This window comes from Urocitellus parryii, chromosome 1, assembly GCF_045843805.1.
Source record: "Urocitellus parryii isolate mUroPar1 chromosome 1, mUroPar1.hap1, whole genome shotgun sequence".
Taxonomy (NCBI): domain Eukaryota; kingdom Metazoa; phylum Chordata; class Mammalia; order Rodentia; family Sciuridae; genus Urocitellus; species Urocitellus parryii.
Window position 1 is genome coordinate 270,254,560 of NC_135531.1, and position 13,381 is coordinate 270,267,940.

At 37.6% G+C, this 13,381-nt stretch overlaps 1 protein-coding gene across 1 annotated transcript; it reads left to right on the top strand.

Moving 5' to 3' along the window:
* The first annotated feature begins 1,814 nt into the window (after nucleotides 1–1,814).
* On the top strand, nucleotides 1,815–10,862 carry Mrpl44 (mitochondrial ribosomal protein L44). The gene is made up of 4 exons (XM_026390368.2): nucleotides 1,815–2,030; nucleotides 4,103–4,571; nucleotides 6,452–6,630; nucleotides 10,392–10,862. Exons 1-4 carry the CDS (start codon nucleotides 1,855–1,857, stop codon nucleotides 10,561–10,563), a joined length of 996 nt encoding a protein of 331 aa, XP_026246153.1. The 5' UTR covers nucleotides 1,815–1,854; the 3' UTR covers nucleotides 10,564–10,862.
* Nucleotides 10,863–13,381: the final 2,519 nt, after the last annotated feature.

The following is a 13,381-nucleotide window of genomic DNA, read 5'->3' on the forward strand; positions in this document are numbered from 1 at the left end:
GCTATCCTGGAAAAGGAAACCGCATGTGCTAAGGCCCTGAGGCTGAAGCATACCCAGGGGTTTATAGGAACAGCAAGGCAGCCAGTGAGGCGGGAGCAGAGTGGGTGATGTGAAGAGAAAAGAGAGATGAGGACAGAAAAGTCACCGGACAGATCTGGTTCAACCTAAAGGACATGGTAAGGATTTTGTGTTTTACTTTTAACGTGATGGGAGGCCAGTGGAGGGTTTTGAACAGAAGACTGGCTTAATCTACCTCCAGTTTTAAAAGGCAGTAGTGGCAGCCAAGGTGTTGGTCAGATAGTCAATGATATAAGGCACTGGAGAGATGATGGTGGTGTTCTGATTGTCCTTGTGATGAGAAGAAGTCAGGTTCTAGACTCGTCTTGAAGGTGGAGCCTGGGAGATTCACTGGATATGCAATATGAAAGAGAGAGAGGAGTTGGGAATGACTCCAAGATTTGTGGACTGAGCAACTGGAAGGATTGAGCTGCCATTTACGAAGCTGGGGAAGATGTGGAAGGAGCAGATTTGAGAGAGAAGAAGAGAATAGGAAGCTTCTGACTTTTGACGGATCTCCAACAGATTATCTCCCAATACATAAAACATTGCAAAATGACACCTTCATGTGCTTCCTTCAAATCCACTTATCTGACTGATGTCCCATGAAGTTTCAATACTTTATATAAATACAATGGCCTGTGATGGTAGCCTTTCACTCCTCCTCAGAGAATCTGCTTCTGCCAGAAATCTATTGCCTTGTTTTGGGATAGGTGTGGAACTCCTCTTTTGTTCTTTTCCTTCCCCAGTGTGAACCTTGTATAGGCTGAGATGAAGCAATCAGATTCTCTGCCCTGAAGGGTTGAGTTAAGAAACCCAAAGGAGCTGTGTGTTCTTGGCATTGAAGATTCCTGAGTTAAGCACTAACATGCTTTGGTCTGTTTCAGGGAGATGAGTGCAGGGGACTCTGTCTAGGACAGGAAGAGAGGACAAGGCCCACTTGGAGGCTATTACAATAACCAGGGCAAGAGGTAAGAGGAGCTCTCAGGTGCCTGCTGTAGAAATCAGTTGATGACTGAACAAAAGAGGGCATTTGTGAAAACAGGAACAACTAATGACAGGAATCCAATCTGGGTGACTGCAGGGGCAGTGGAGACCACAGAAAAAGGTACCCCTTTGAGGGTCTAGATGTTCAACAGGCAAAACAAAAAGGAATTCTGATAAGCCTCTCTCGGTGACTTCATATAAGGTTATTTAAAAATTCATATTGTTTGACAGAAAAGTAATAAAATGATGTAACTAAAGAGTGAAAAGTGAAGAAAAAATACTCATAATTCCACTGTGACTATTTTATTTTCCCAATGCTTATATTTTTTAAAAAATCTACTGTTACATTGTTTTTAAATATAAATCATCATTTGGGGGCAAGACTTGCGAAGTAAACAGAATATTTGCTCAATGGTGGCTGGATAGATGGTCTGCAACTTTAAAACTAAAAATGAACATAAATGTTTTCTGATAAAATTTAAGTGTTTTGTTTAAACTGAAAGTGAAACAGTTTTTTGTCTTGGGTTAACTACAAAAGAAGTAACAAGAGAGCAACTGACTGGGTGAAGTAACTTCTCCCAACAATCTTTGGACCCAAAGTCCTCTCAAGCCACGCTGGTAGGAAAGTAACCCATCACAGGCAGAACCAGCACATGCGCGTGCGCACTAAAATGCTTCGGCTGTGCATCGCCCCCTGGTGGTGTTCCCGCCTTCCGCCTCTTTCCGTCCGCCAGTTCTTGGGGATCTGTGTTTCTGTGACACTGCTCCGACTGTTTTCCTTCCGGCTCCGATTGCTTTCTGCCTTGTGCCATGGCTTCTGGACTGGTGAGGCTGTTCCAGCTTGGGCCTCGGTGCCTCCTGGCGCGAGACGCCCCCACGCTCGTCTTGCCGGTTCGGGGAGTAAAGGGTTTCCGCGCCGCGTTCCGCTTCCAGAAGGAGTTAGAGCGGTGGCGCCTGCTCCGCTGCCCACCGCCACCCGTCCGCCGGTAAGAGCCTCCGGAGGCGTCTGGGTAGCCGCGGGGCAGGCGGGACCTGGGTTTTCTCCCCACGATTTCTGCCCGGCGGCGGCCGCATAGAGCGTAAAAGGTTTGAAAAACGTGGAAGAGACCTCGATGGGTGGCCTAAGGAGAGGGGTGTGTGCCCGGGCGGTGGAGCGCCGGGCGCCGGTCTTTGCAGCGTCCCTTGGGATCTTAGGAAGAGTGTGGGGAATGGGGACGGCTGCAGGGCACGCTGTCCCCGGGCCTTGGTGAGGCCTGGTAGCCTCGCTCTGAGGGCAAGAGGGAGGAAGCTCCGCAGCAGTGCCAGCTAGGGCAGGTCACATACTGACTCTGCACCCACAGGTCCGCAGCCCAGAGTAAAACAGAACCTTCACCCTAAGGATTTGGCCCCCATGGATCTTGTTGCAGCCTGGCAAAAAGAATCGCCCCAGTTGAGAGCACACTTCACACAGGGCCCTGCTGATGAACCCAGCCTAATTCCATCTTAAGATAGGGAGCCACCTCCTCATAAAGTCATGAGAAGTTAATTTCTGTTTTACTATAAATTACTACCATTTCTAAACCTGCTTGGAATGCCTGCCTGTGCCTTGAACTCACCCATGCTTGGCTTTCCCTGACCAGATAACAACCCTCTCTGAAACCTCAGTGGCCTCATAAATTCTAATGTTGGGATCTAAATTTATTCCCTACTTTGAAATGTTAAGCCATGTAGATCTTTAACCTACTATCTGCCTTTGTATTATGCTTGTCAAAATCCTGTTGTCTGTAAGTTCTTCTCAAGACCGACCCCCCCCCCCCCCCCCCGCCCCTTTACAACCCTTTGTGCTTTAAAACCATGTTCCTAGAGAGCTGAGGGTTTTCAGGAGGGACAGTCCTGGCCAGAATTACAAGCTTGCTTTAATTTGATTTAAAATTGAAGTCAGTGGTCTTTTCTTTGTGTCCTGGTTTAACACCTAAGTCTTGCTTTTTTTTTTTCTCTTTAATAATGTTTTTGATGAGTTTTAAGACAAAGACAAAAATAAGGATGGATGCACTTCACTCTCTTTATTGGCATTTGAACGTCACATAATTGCTAGTGTAGCCAATGAAACAGAGTGTCTTTGAAGTGATTTCAACTTTGGAAACTTATTCATGGTATAAAATTTTGGTAACAATTTAAATATTGTTCTCAAAAAATATTGACCCAGTATATACGTCTACAGTAGGAATAGACTTGCCAAAGATTATTGTTCTTTTCATAATAGGCCAAAAAAAAAGGTAATCTCTTCCTAATTCACTTTTCTTTGCTTATTATAAAACTAAGTATTTTAAACTTTTAAAGTAGGAAGAAAATTTGTGAATTACATTGGTCCATATATTATATACATTTTATACTTTCAAATCAGATCTTCATAATTTGTTGCCCCTTTTTTACTTAAAAGTTTTGAGTATCACTTTTCTTTAGAAGAAGATGTTTTAGTTCATTCTTGGAAATGATTATGAACTTTTTTCCTTCATGCTAGGTATTGCATGCAGGGTTTGTGTATGCTAGGCAGGCACTCTTATTACTGAGCTATATCCCTAGCCCATGATTATAAACTTTAACATATTTATAATATTGATGCCAGATTATTTAATTACTAATTTAAATGGATACCACCAAAACTTAAATTTAGTAAATTTATAATAAATATAATGTACTTGCTGTTTATGGTCTGAATCCATGAAATTATAATTATGTCTCATACCTAAGTGGAAAGCGTAGTTCCATTGTTAGAGCAGAAATGAGCAACCTAAAGGTTATAACAGTGGCTTAGTCTCTGATGTGGAACAACCAGTTTAATGTGACAGGTCAAAAGGAAAATTAATCCTACCATATATGTGGAATATAGCAAAAGACTGCTAGCATTCATCTGAGTCAAGTTTTTATATTTAGACGATTGGAGCTTGGCATTAAAAAAGAAGCAACCTTTTTTTCATTTCCTTTATACAATTAATAAAATTATTCAGCAATGAAAAATTTTTATGTAATGGTAAGATCTTGTTCTCTTGACCATCTCTTACTGTCTTTATGTTTTCAGTTCAGAGAAGCCCAATTGGGATTACCATGCTGAAATACAAGCCTTTGGACATCGATTACAGGAAACCTTTTCCTTAGATCTTCTCAAAACTGCTTTTGTTAATAGCTGCTACATTGCAAGTGAAGAGGCAAAACGGCAAAATCTTGGGGTCGAGAAAGAAGTTGCTCTTCTGAATCTCAAAGATAATCAAGAACTATCTGAACAAGGAATATCTTTTTCACAAACTTGCCTCACACAGTTTCTTGAAGATGAGTTCCCACACTTGCCCACTGAAGGCATCAGAAGTCTAGTTAACTTTCTAACTGGTGAGGAAGTTGTGTGTCACGTGGCTAGAAACTTGGCTGTCGAGCAGTTAACACTGAGTGCAGAATTTCCAGTCCCCTCACCTGTATTGCATCGGACTTTCTTTGCAGTAATTGGCGCCCTGCTACAAAGCAGCGGACCTGAGAGGACTGCACTTTTCATCAGGGTAGGTAGTTATTAATTGTACGTGTTTGGACATGCTTGAGGTAGAAAGAACAAAAAAAAATTCCATTTCTGATTCATTTCTTTAATATATCACTTTGGAAGTGACATTTTTCTTCCAACAAAAATCCATTAAAGATCTGAAGCTTTTATATAGTAGATTCTTACTTATTACAGTCGGCTTGTACTAAGGACATCATCAGAAGTGGATAATTCTGGATTGTGACTTCCAGAGGAGTGCAAATCATGTAATCTTCAGTTTTATATACATCCTCGGGCCAAGGATAATGCCTATGCCTACATGGCAGTCAGTAGGTATTTAGTAAATGAATGAGGTCAGGGGTCACTGCAGGCATCTCAGGTAGTTGGAAACATCATGCTTGGGTACCAGCTGCTGTTTGCGCTAAAAAGTGATCCTAGATTTCTGAGTTCCTGTAAGGTAGAACTCTTTGCTATCCAGTACCTTAGCTAATTGAAATTCTTATGTAATTGGTACAACTGACTCCCACTGTCTTTGTAGAATTTATTAATGGGGAAAAGTTTTATCCTTTGCCATTAGATGAAAATATGTTTACTGTTCAGTAATAAAGAATTCACAGGGTTACTTATAAGTAATAAAAACAGGCTCTTGATTTTTTTTTTTTTTTTAAAGAGAGAGTGAGAGGGGGTGACAGAGAGAGAGAGAATTTTAACATTTATTTTATTTTTTCTTAGTTCTCAGCGGACACAACATATTTGTTTGTATGTGGTGCTGAGGATCGAACCCGGGCCGCACGCACGCTAGGCGAGCTACCGCTTGAGCCACATCCCCAGATTTAGAAATTGGAATATCAGGTCCATAAAACTTGCTTACTTGCTTTTGAAATCTATTCAGTTAGATACCAAATTTGGTGATTTTGTTAGAGAAAAATACCTCTCTTCACCACCATTGCAGACTTTGTTCATAGGCAAGCCCTGTCTTCCTCCTCCTCCAAGGAGGGCCTGTGATAGGTAGGATTTCTTTTTTTATTAGTGAAGCTGAAATAAAAGTTCTTGTGCTTGAATGATTGTTGTAATGAAATTGGCTTTTTATTTTGTGAACTAAGAGATCTTTTAAAATTTCTCCCCTCTTGACTACATTCATCCATCCTGTGTTATTACCAGTGTTTGTTATATGAGTTAATTGCAACGTAAAATTGCTGTGAAAATAATGCTTCCAAATTTTCTATACAATAATTTTATTGACAAAATTATTTTGCCTTGAATGTGTGTCTTTAACATGATTTTCTGACAGAAGTTATTGCCATTTACTCATCACTAAACATTTTTTCTTAGTGGTAGGAATTTAAATCTAAATTATAAGATTCTATCTTCTGCATAATTTTAGTGGACCATATTGATGCTATAAAAATTATAGTTGATTTTTATGAAAGTTTATATGAAAAAAAAACTTGGGGAATGGAGGTGTAGCTCAGTGGTTGAGTGCTTATCTGCTATGTAGGCCCCCGAGTTCAGACCCTAGCACAGGAGGTTGGGGGTATATAGGCCTATATGGGAATGAAAAAACACAGGCTGAAAATTCCTTATCCAAAATGTTTGGGATGAGAAGTGTCTTGGATTTGGGATTTTTTTCTTTCAAACTTTGCAGTATTTGCAAAACTTTACTAGTTGAGCTTCCCTAATCTGAAAATAGAAAATTTGAAATCTGAAATGGTCCAAAATTTGAAAGTTTTTGAGCACCAATATGACGCTTGAAAAGATGAGATTTTAGAGCATTTCAGATTTTGGATTTTCAGGTTAGGGATGCTCAACCAGTAAAGTTTTTCTGTTAAAAGTGTACTTAGAATTTTGGTCCTTAGGTTCTTTGTATTAATTCAAATGTATAAACTGCTGTTTTTTATGCAGGACTTCTTAATTACTCAGATGACTGGAAAAGATCTATTTGATATGTGGAAGATAATAAATCCTATGGGACTGCTGGTAGAAGAATTGAAGAAGAGAAACATTTCGGCTCCTGAATCTAGAATTACTAGGCAGTCTGGAAGCACCACAGCTCTGCCTTTGTATTTCATTGGCTTATACTGGTTAGTAAAATTTCAGTCTTCATAATTTCATCGGAAGCTATAAAAACACAACTCTTCACAGTTTTTGTTGTTGTTTTTGTGGTTGTAGATGGACACAGTATCTTTATTTATTTATTTTTGTGTGATTTTGAGGATTGAACCCAGTGCCTCACACATGCGAGGCAAGTGCTCTGCCACTTTAATGCTATTAAAGGTCAATCCCATGACCTTTAATAGCATTAAAATTTTTAAAAAATCTCATCCCCATGGTTATTTACTACTTTCTTTTGATCATTCATTAAGGCAGGCAAGGAATCTGTTTTGCTGATGGTAGTTTTGACCAACTATTTACTATAGAATCACATAGGATATATGTTTGCCTAAATTTTTCTGTGTAAAAATAAATTTTGACTTTTTTTTTTATAAATTGAACCTGAATCTACTCCTGTCAGCAGCTTCAGCTGAGCCTAGAAGTGGAAAATGTGTAAAACAACCAATGTTGAAAGCTTTTTAGTTGTTAGTAAGAAATTGATCTGCCCCACATTGATTTCAGGTATTAAGATTAAAGTGTTTGGGGCTGGAAGTGTAGTTCCATGGTAAAATGCTTGCCTGTCATGCACAAGACCCTGATCTCCAGCACTACCAAAAAAAAAAGTTAAAATATTTAATATAATCATTGACTATCTAAGAGAGCTATATTAAGATTTAGGTCAGTATTTTTGGAAATTTTGTGTGATGGAAGGATTTTATGACTATAAAAGCAGTGGAAGACATCACAAAGAAGAAAATGAATAGAATTATATATTATAAAAGTTTCATCTTCAGTTTCATGTGAAGTATAAAGCAAAAACAATGAGATGCGCTCTTTTTGCTTATTAGATTAATAAATCTTAAACACAACCTTTATCAGTACTTACCTTTATCAGCAATTCATACTCTGCTAGTAGAGAAAGAAAATGTATAATATTGCTATAAGAAATTGTCCCAAGAATCTCTTAAAAATTTCATGCCCTTTGATTTGATATTTCTACTTTTAGTTGTCTTTGAAATATCACAGAAATTTGTAGGGAAAAAATATTCATTTGTTGTTTTCACGTCTTTATATACTACGTAGAATAGTTCCTGGAACTTGATAGTCAGTAAATTGTTATTGAATTAATAAAATATTACAGATAAGTTTGGCATCCAACAAGGGAGTGAGAGTATATATACCCAACCAAATATAGTAATAGCTACTGCAGGTGAGTTTTAAAGAATTTTTAATGACATTGGGAAATGATTTTCAACTAAAAAATAATATAAGAAGCAAGTTGCCATATTGCTAACAGTGATTGTCATTGGATCATAGTTTTTTCCAGAATTTTACATAGTGAATTTTTAAAGATGATCGGTGATATAGACATCATTGGATTAAAGCATGATGATAAAGCTTCTGGGTTTCAACTTCATTTAGATGATTTTCTTCATTTCTCACTTTATGCAATATGTACATGTATAATTATTATAAAGTTTAACTTACATGATTAATGTTTGTTTCATTTTAACTTTTTGAAGTAGCAAGTGTTTTCTTAGCAAATTTATTCTGTGTTGTAGTAATTTTACCTATATAGCTTCATTTGTTTTTCATTAATTTGGTTCTGCACTTTCTTAACTTCAAGTCACCTTACTTTGAATCCAAGTAATTTGATGGCATTGATATGTATGAATCTTTCAGAGAGATCCTTCTTTTAATAAGGTGAAATTGTAGATCAGGAAATTTCCAGGAAGTAGTTAAACAAAATTAAGAAATAGCAAAACAGGATTATAGTTATTTAATGTGCACATTCTTTGTTTCCTTATAGGAACACTTAAAATTTTTAAAGATGACCAGTAATAATAATAATGGAAATATCAGCAGGGGAACTTATTTTATTTATTTTTTTCTTACTAGATATGCATGACAGTAGGGTGTAATTTGACATATAATACATACATAGAATAGATATAATTTGTTTCAATTAGGACCCCATTATTTTGGTTGTATATAATGTAGAGTTACATTGGTCATGTATTCACATATAAGAATATGAAAGATGTGTGATTCATTTTACTATCTATTCTATTCCTATCCTCCCTCCCTTCTCTTTATTCCCTTCATTCCCCTTTGTCTAGTCCAATGAATTTCTAATCTTCCCCTCCCTTATTGTGGGTTAATATCCACATATCAGGGAGAACATTCTGCCTTTGGTTTTTGGAGACTAGCTTATTTTACTTAGCATGATATTCTCTAGTTTCATTCATTTACTGGCAAGTGCCATAATTTCATTCTTCAAGGCTAAGTAATATTCCACTGTATATATACACCACATTTTCTTTATCCATTCCTCTATGGTAGGGCACCTGGGTTAGTTTCATAGTTTGACTATTGTAAATTGAGCTACTATAAACATTGAAGTGGCTAGGTCACTGTAGTATGTTGATTTTAAGTCTTTTGGGTATAAAACAAGGGGTGGGATAATGGGTCAAATAAGTGGTTCCATTCCAAGTTTTCTAAGGAATCTCCATACTGCTTTCCAGAGTAGTTACACCAATTTGCAGTCCCACCGGCAATGTACAAGTGTACATTTTCCCCCACATTCTTGCCAATATTTATTGTTACTTGTATTCTGACTAGGGTGAGATGGAGTCTCAGTTTTGATTTGCATTTCTATAATTGCTAGAGATGTTGAACATTTTTTCATATATATATATATATTAGTTGTAGATGGACACAATACCTTTTTTTATTTATGTGGTGCTGAGGATTGAACCTAGTACCCAATGCATGCACTGCAAGTGCTCTACCAGTGAGCCACAACCCCAGTCCCTTATATTTTTTTGACCATTGGAATTTCTTCTTTGAAGTGCTTGTTCAGTTCCTTAGACCATTTCTTGATTGGGATTTTTTCCTTTTTTTTTTTTCTTTTTTTTTTTTTTTTAGTGTTAAGTTTTTTTGAGTTCTTTGTATATCCTGGAGATTAATGCTTTGAGGCACTGGTGGTAAAGATTTTCTCCCCTTCTGTAGACTTTCTGTTCACATTCTTAATTGTTTCTTTTGCAGTGAAGAAACTTTTTAGTTTGATACTGTCCCATTTATTGATTCTTGATTTTACTTCTTGCACTTTTGGAGTCTTATTGAAGATTAGTTTATTGGAACATTAATTGTCAATATCTAGTGCTTACTTGCTTTGGGGGAATAAGTTAGAGTGCATGATAAATATAAAATGTTTTAAAAATCCAAGTAAGTTTTAGATATCTAAAGTTTGTAATTTAAAATATAGAGCTGATATATCCTCTATGATAAAGTTTAGGTGGCAAATTCGAAAAGGACTGTTTTTCAACCATTTTTCTTCAAATAACATTTCTTTATTCAGATAATTCACTCAAAATGATTTAAAAACCATCTAATAATGATTCCCAGGAATATTTTTAATATTTCAGGTTTTTACAAGAAGATATATATTCCATTTCTCCTACTTAAAAAATCCAGCCTATTCTTATATGTGCATGCCTTGCTTTTTTGACTTGAAAAATACTGGGCCTAGTAAATTGTTCATATTTTTATGGGAATGAAAATTCTTTTTGTCTAACTCCTATATAAAATGAACTTGCAACAAAACTAGTTGAACACCAAGAGGTACATCTAAAGCTGTCATGTTACTTCTGGGGACATTATTAAAGTGAGGGTCAGAAGACGTGACTGCTTTGTGTGCTGTCCTGTGAGGCACCTTGTCATTGAAGACCACTGTGTGTTTTCTTTCCAGTGATAAAAAGTTGATTGCAGAAGGACCTGGGGAAACCATTCTGGTTGCAGAAGAGGAAGCTGCTCGAGTGGCCCTTAGAAAACTTTATGGATTCACAGAAAACAGAAGACCCTGGGACTATTCCAAACCCAAAGAGAACTTAAGAGCAGAGAAGACCAGCTCTGCCAGCTAGCCAGCCGGCAAAACCACGGGGAAAATGTCAGAGATGTTCCCAGCTAATCATTAAGATTATAAAGACATAGATCTTCATATTGAATTCCTAAAATTATAGAAGCATTCAAGCAGGTCACAGGGATTTTGATTTTAATCTCTGTTTTCCAAGAAATTTTGATTAAAGTCCTTGGTTTTATTGCTGTGTATAATTTGTACAGCTAGGTATATTTTATTCCCTTCTAACTTTGAGTTATTATAATTTAAATATGTTTGGTGTGGAAACTCCGCTGTAATACCAATAAAAATGTTACTCTTTCAGTTTTACATTACAGTTTAATTTGATATATTTAGAAGTGTAGGGGGTTGATGTACTTTGCTTCTCTAATATAAATTTAAGTAAGATAGTAATAGCTTAAAATTTCCAGAAATGCAAGCTACAGACCATAACTAACTTGTATTTACATGATCTCTAGAGTCTAGGTTTAAAATTTTGTGTATTTCTAATATATTTCTGTTGGGGGGAATGTGGTACCAGGGATTAAACTCAGGGGCACTCGACCACTGAACCACATCTCCAGCCCTGTTTTGTATTTTCTTTAGAGACAGGTCTCACTGAGTTGCTTAGGGCCTCACTGTTGCTGAGGCTGGCTTTGAACTCGTGATCCTCCTGTCCAGCCTCTAGAGCCGCTGGGATTATAGGTGTGTACCACTGCACCCAGCTCTAATGTATTTCTGACTCAGTTTCTATAAAGCAAGTAAATGGCAGATAAATTTTATACTTTTAAGAAGTTGCCTTTTCTAAGAAAATGAAACTCAAGCAGCTTACAATGTTGTTGCTAATGGGAAAATAAAATATAAAATAAATTGACCGGTTCAATTTAATATTCCATAATTGTAACAATAGTTACTATATACCAAGCACTGTCTAAGTATTAGAACACAGTTAATTCAGTAGAGGGCAAATTTTAAGAGTGTCTTTCTGGTTCTTTAATCCTTTGTATTCAGTTCAGTAATCCTCCAACTACAAATTCCCTTTGATTTCTTTTTACCATTTTAGCAATAGTAGTAATTTTTAGATTAGGCTGCTGGTAATCACTCTCACAGTTTAACAAGAAAAGCAGGACTGGAATTGAGAACCGTAAAAATGTTAAAACTAAGTGTTCTTTTGCCATGAACTCTTTCTGCAGAGGAAGATGAAGGACCTTTAAAACTCCTTTCCTGGCATGTTGGTTGACTGTTTTCTTTTCAGGCTGGAGGGCTGAAGCAGATCTAGGGAGAGGAGCTCCTGGTCAGGGGGTTGTTAGGCTTCCTGACTTGTACCAGTCAGGGTCCTGGCAGGAAAGAGGAAGGCCAGCATGTAGCACAGGACTGTTCCAGGGAACCCAGAAACTGATAATCCAGTGCTCTCGGGATGGCACATAAAGCAGTTGGCTCAGGCCTGCAAAGGCAAGGGCTGAGCCATCTGACAGGATTTGACACCTTCTAAAGAGGCAAACAAATCAGTGATTGGGCAACGAGAGGGACTGGGAGAATTAAAACCCTGAAATTGGCCCAAACCAATTTCAAGCCCCAAAGCAAAGAAGCCATGAAAGTCTGCCTGCTGAAATAGCCATGAAGAAAAAGGGCAGGAGGATCCATCTGAAGCAGCCTAGGAAAAAATCCAGCCTACACCCAACAGCTTGCAGATGAGCGTGACTTCCTTGGAGCTGTTGTAGAAGCACTGGTTCAGAAAGGCCTCCACAGGTCTGTCCTGTGGAAGTAAGACCAAGGACCCACGTCCAGGACCAAATCATGTGTGTTCTTGAAGCTGCAAAGAAGTGCTTCTCAAGCAAGCGTTGCTGAGGTGGGAGATGCTCTGTTTTCAGCTCTGGATTTATGTTGGGAGTAAGGAAGTCTTTCCCCTCGAGAGCGTGACCGTGGGGGCAGCTGACTGAGTGGTCCTGCCCACAGCCCAGGCACAGCTCAACCCAGCTGAGAAGCAAATTCCCTTCCTGAGATTGGCTCGAAAAGTAGAACTTGAGTCATGTTTACGAGGATTTACAGCTATCACAGGTAGTTAAGGGACTATTTCTATCTAGGGAAAATTGGAGGAATATCTAGTTGGCTGGATTGATCGGTTTAAATAGAAATTCACCTTTTTTTTTTTTTTTGAGTGTTAACTCCAATAATTGAACACAAGGAGAAAGGACCAAACCCAGTAGTATAAGCATCACTAATGTTTGTCATCCCAAACAAGTAAATGTAATTTGATAGGTCTCTAATTGACACTGTGGGGAAAAACATAATAATGAAAGTTTCTGAAAAGCAAGAGACTGTAAGCCAGCATCTTCCACAGCTTCCTCATCCAGAGTATGTGAAGGGCCAGTTCCTAGCTAGAATACTACTCTAAGGTTTTTTTTAGGTGTGTTTTTTGAATTTTTAGAGAATTTGTTTATTGCAAACTCAGAAATCCCTTTCCCCTCTAGTAGTAAGTGCAGAAAATGTAATCCCAAATTTTTCCAGCTCAGGGCAGTTTGCCTACAATGTTGGAAGGGAACTCTCCTTACCTTAGGTTTTCAAGGAAATCCTGATTTTTCTAGATTTCTATGTGGAACAAATCTAGCTTTAGTTCATAAAAGTATTTTGCAAGTAAAGAGATCTGTATCCCTTAATTAAAAAAAATAATTGTGATTTAACATATTACTAACCAAAATCTTTAAACTTAAATTGTTCTTCCTTCTTCCCTTTCTTTTTTTTTTATTTTTTTTTATTTTTATTTTATTTTTTTTTTCATTTTTTTTTTATTGGTCGTTCATAACATTACATAGTTCTTAGTACATCATATTACACGGTTTGAT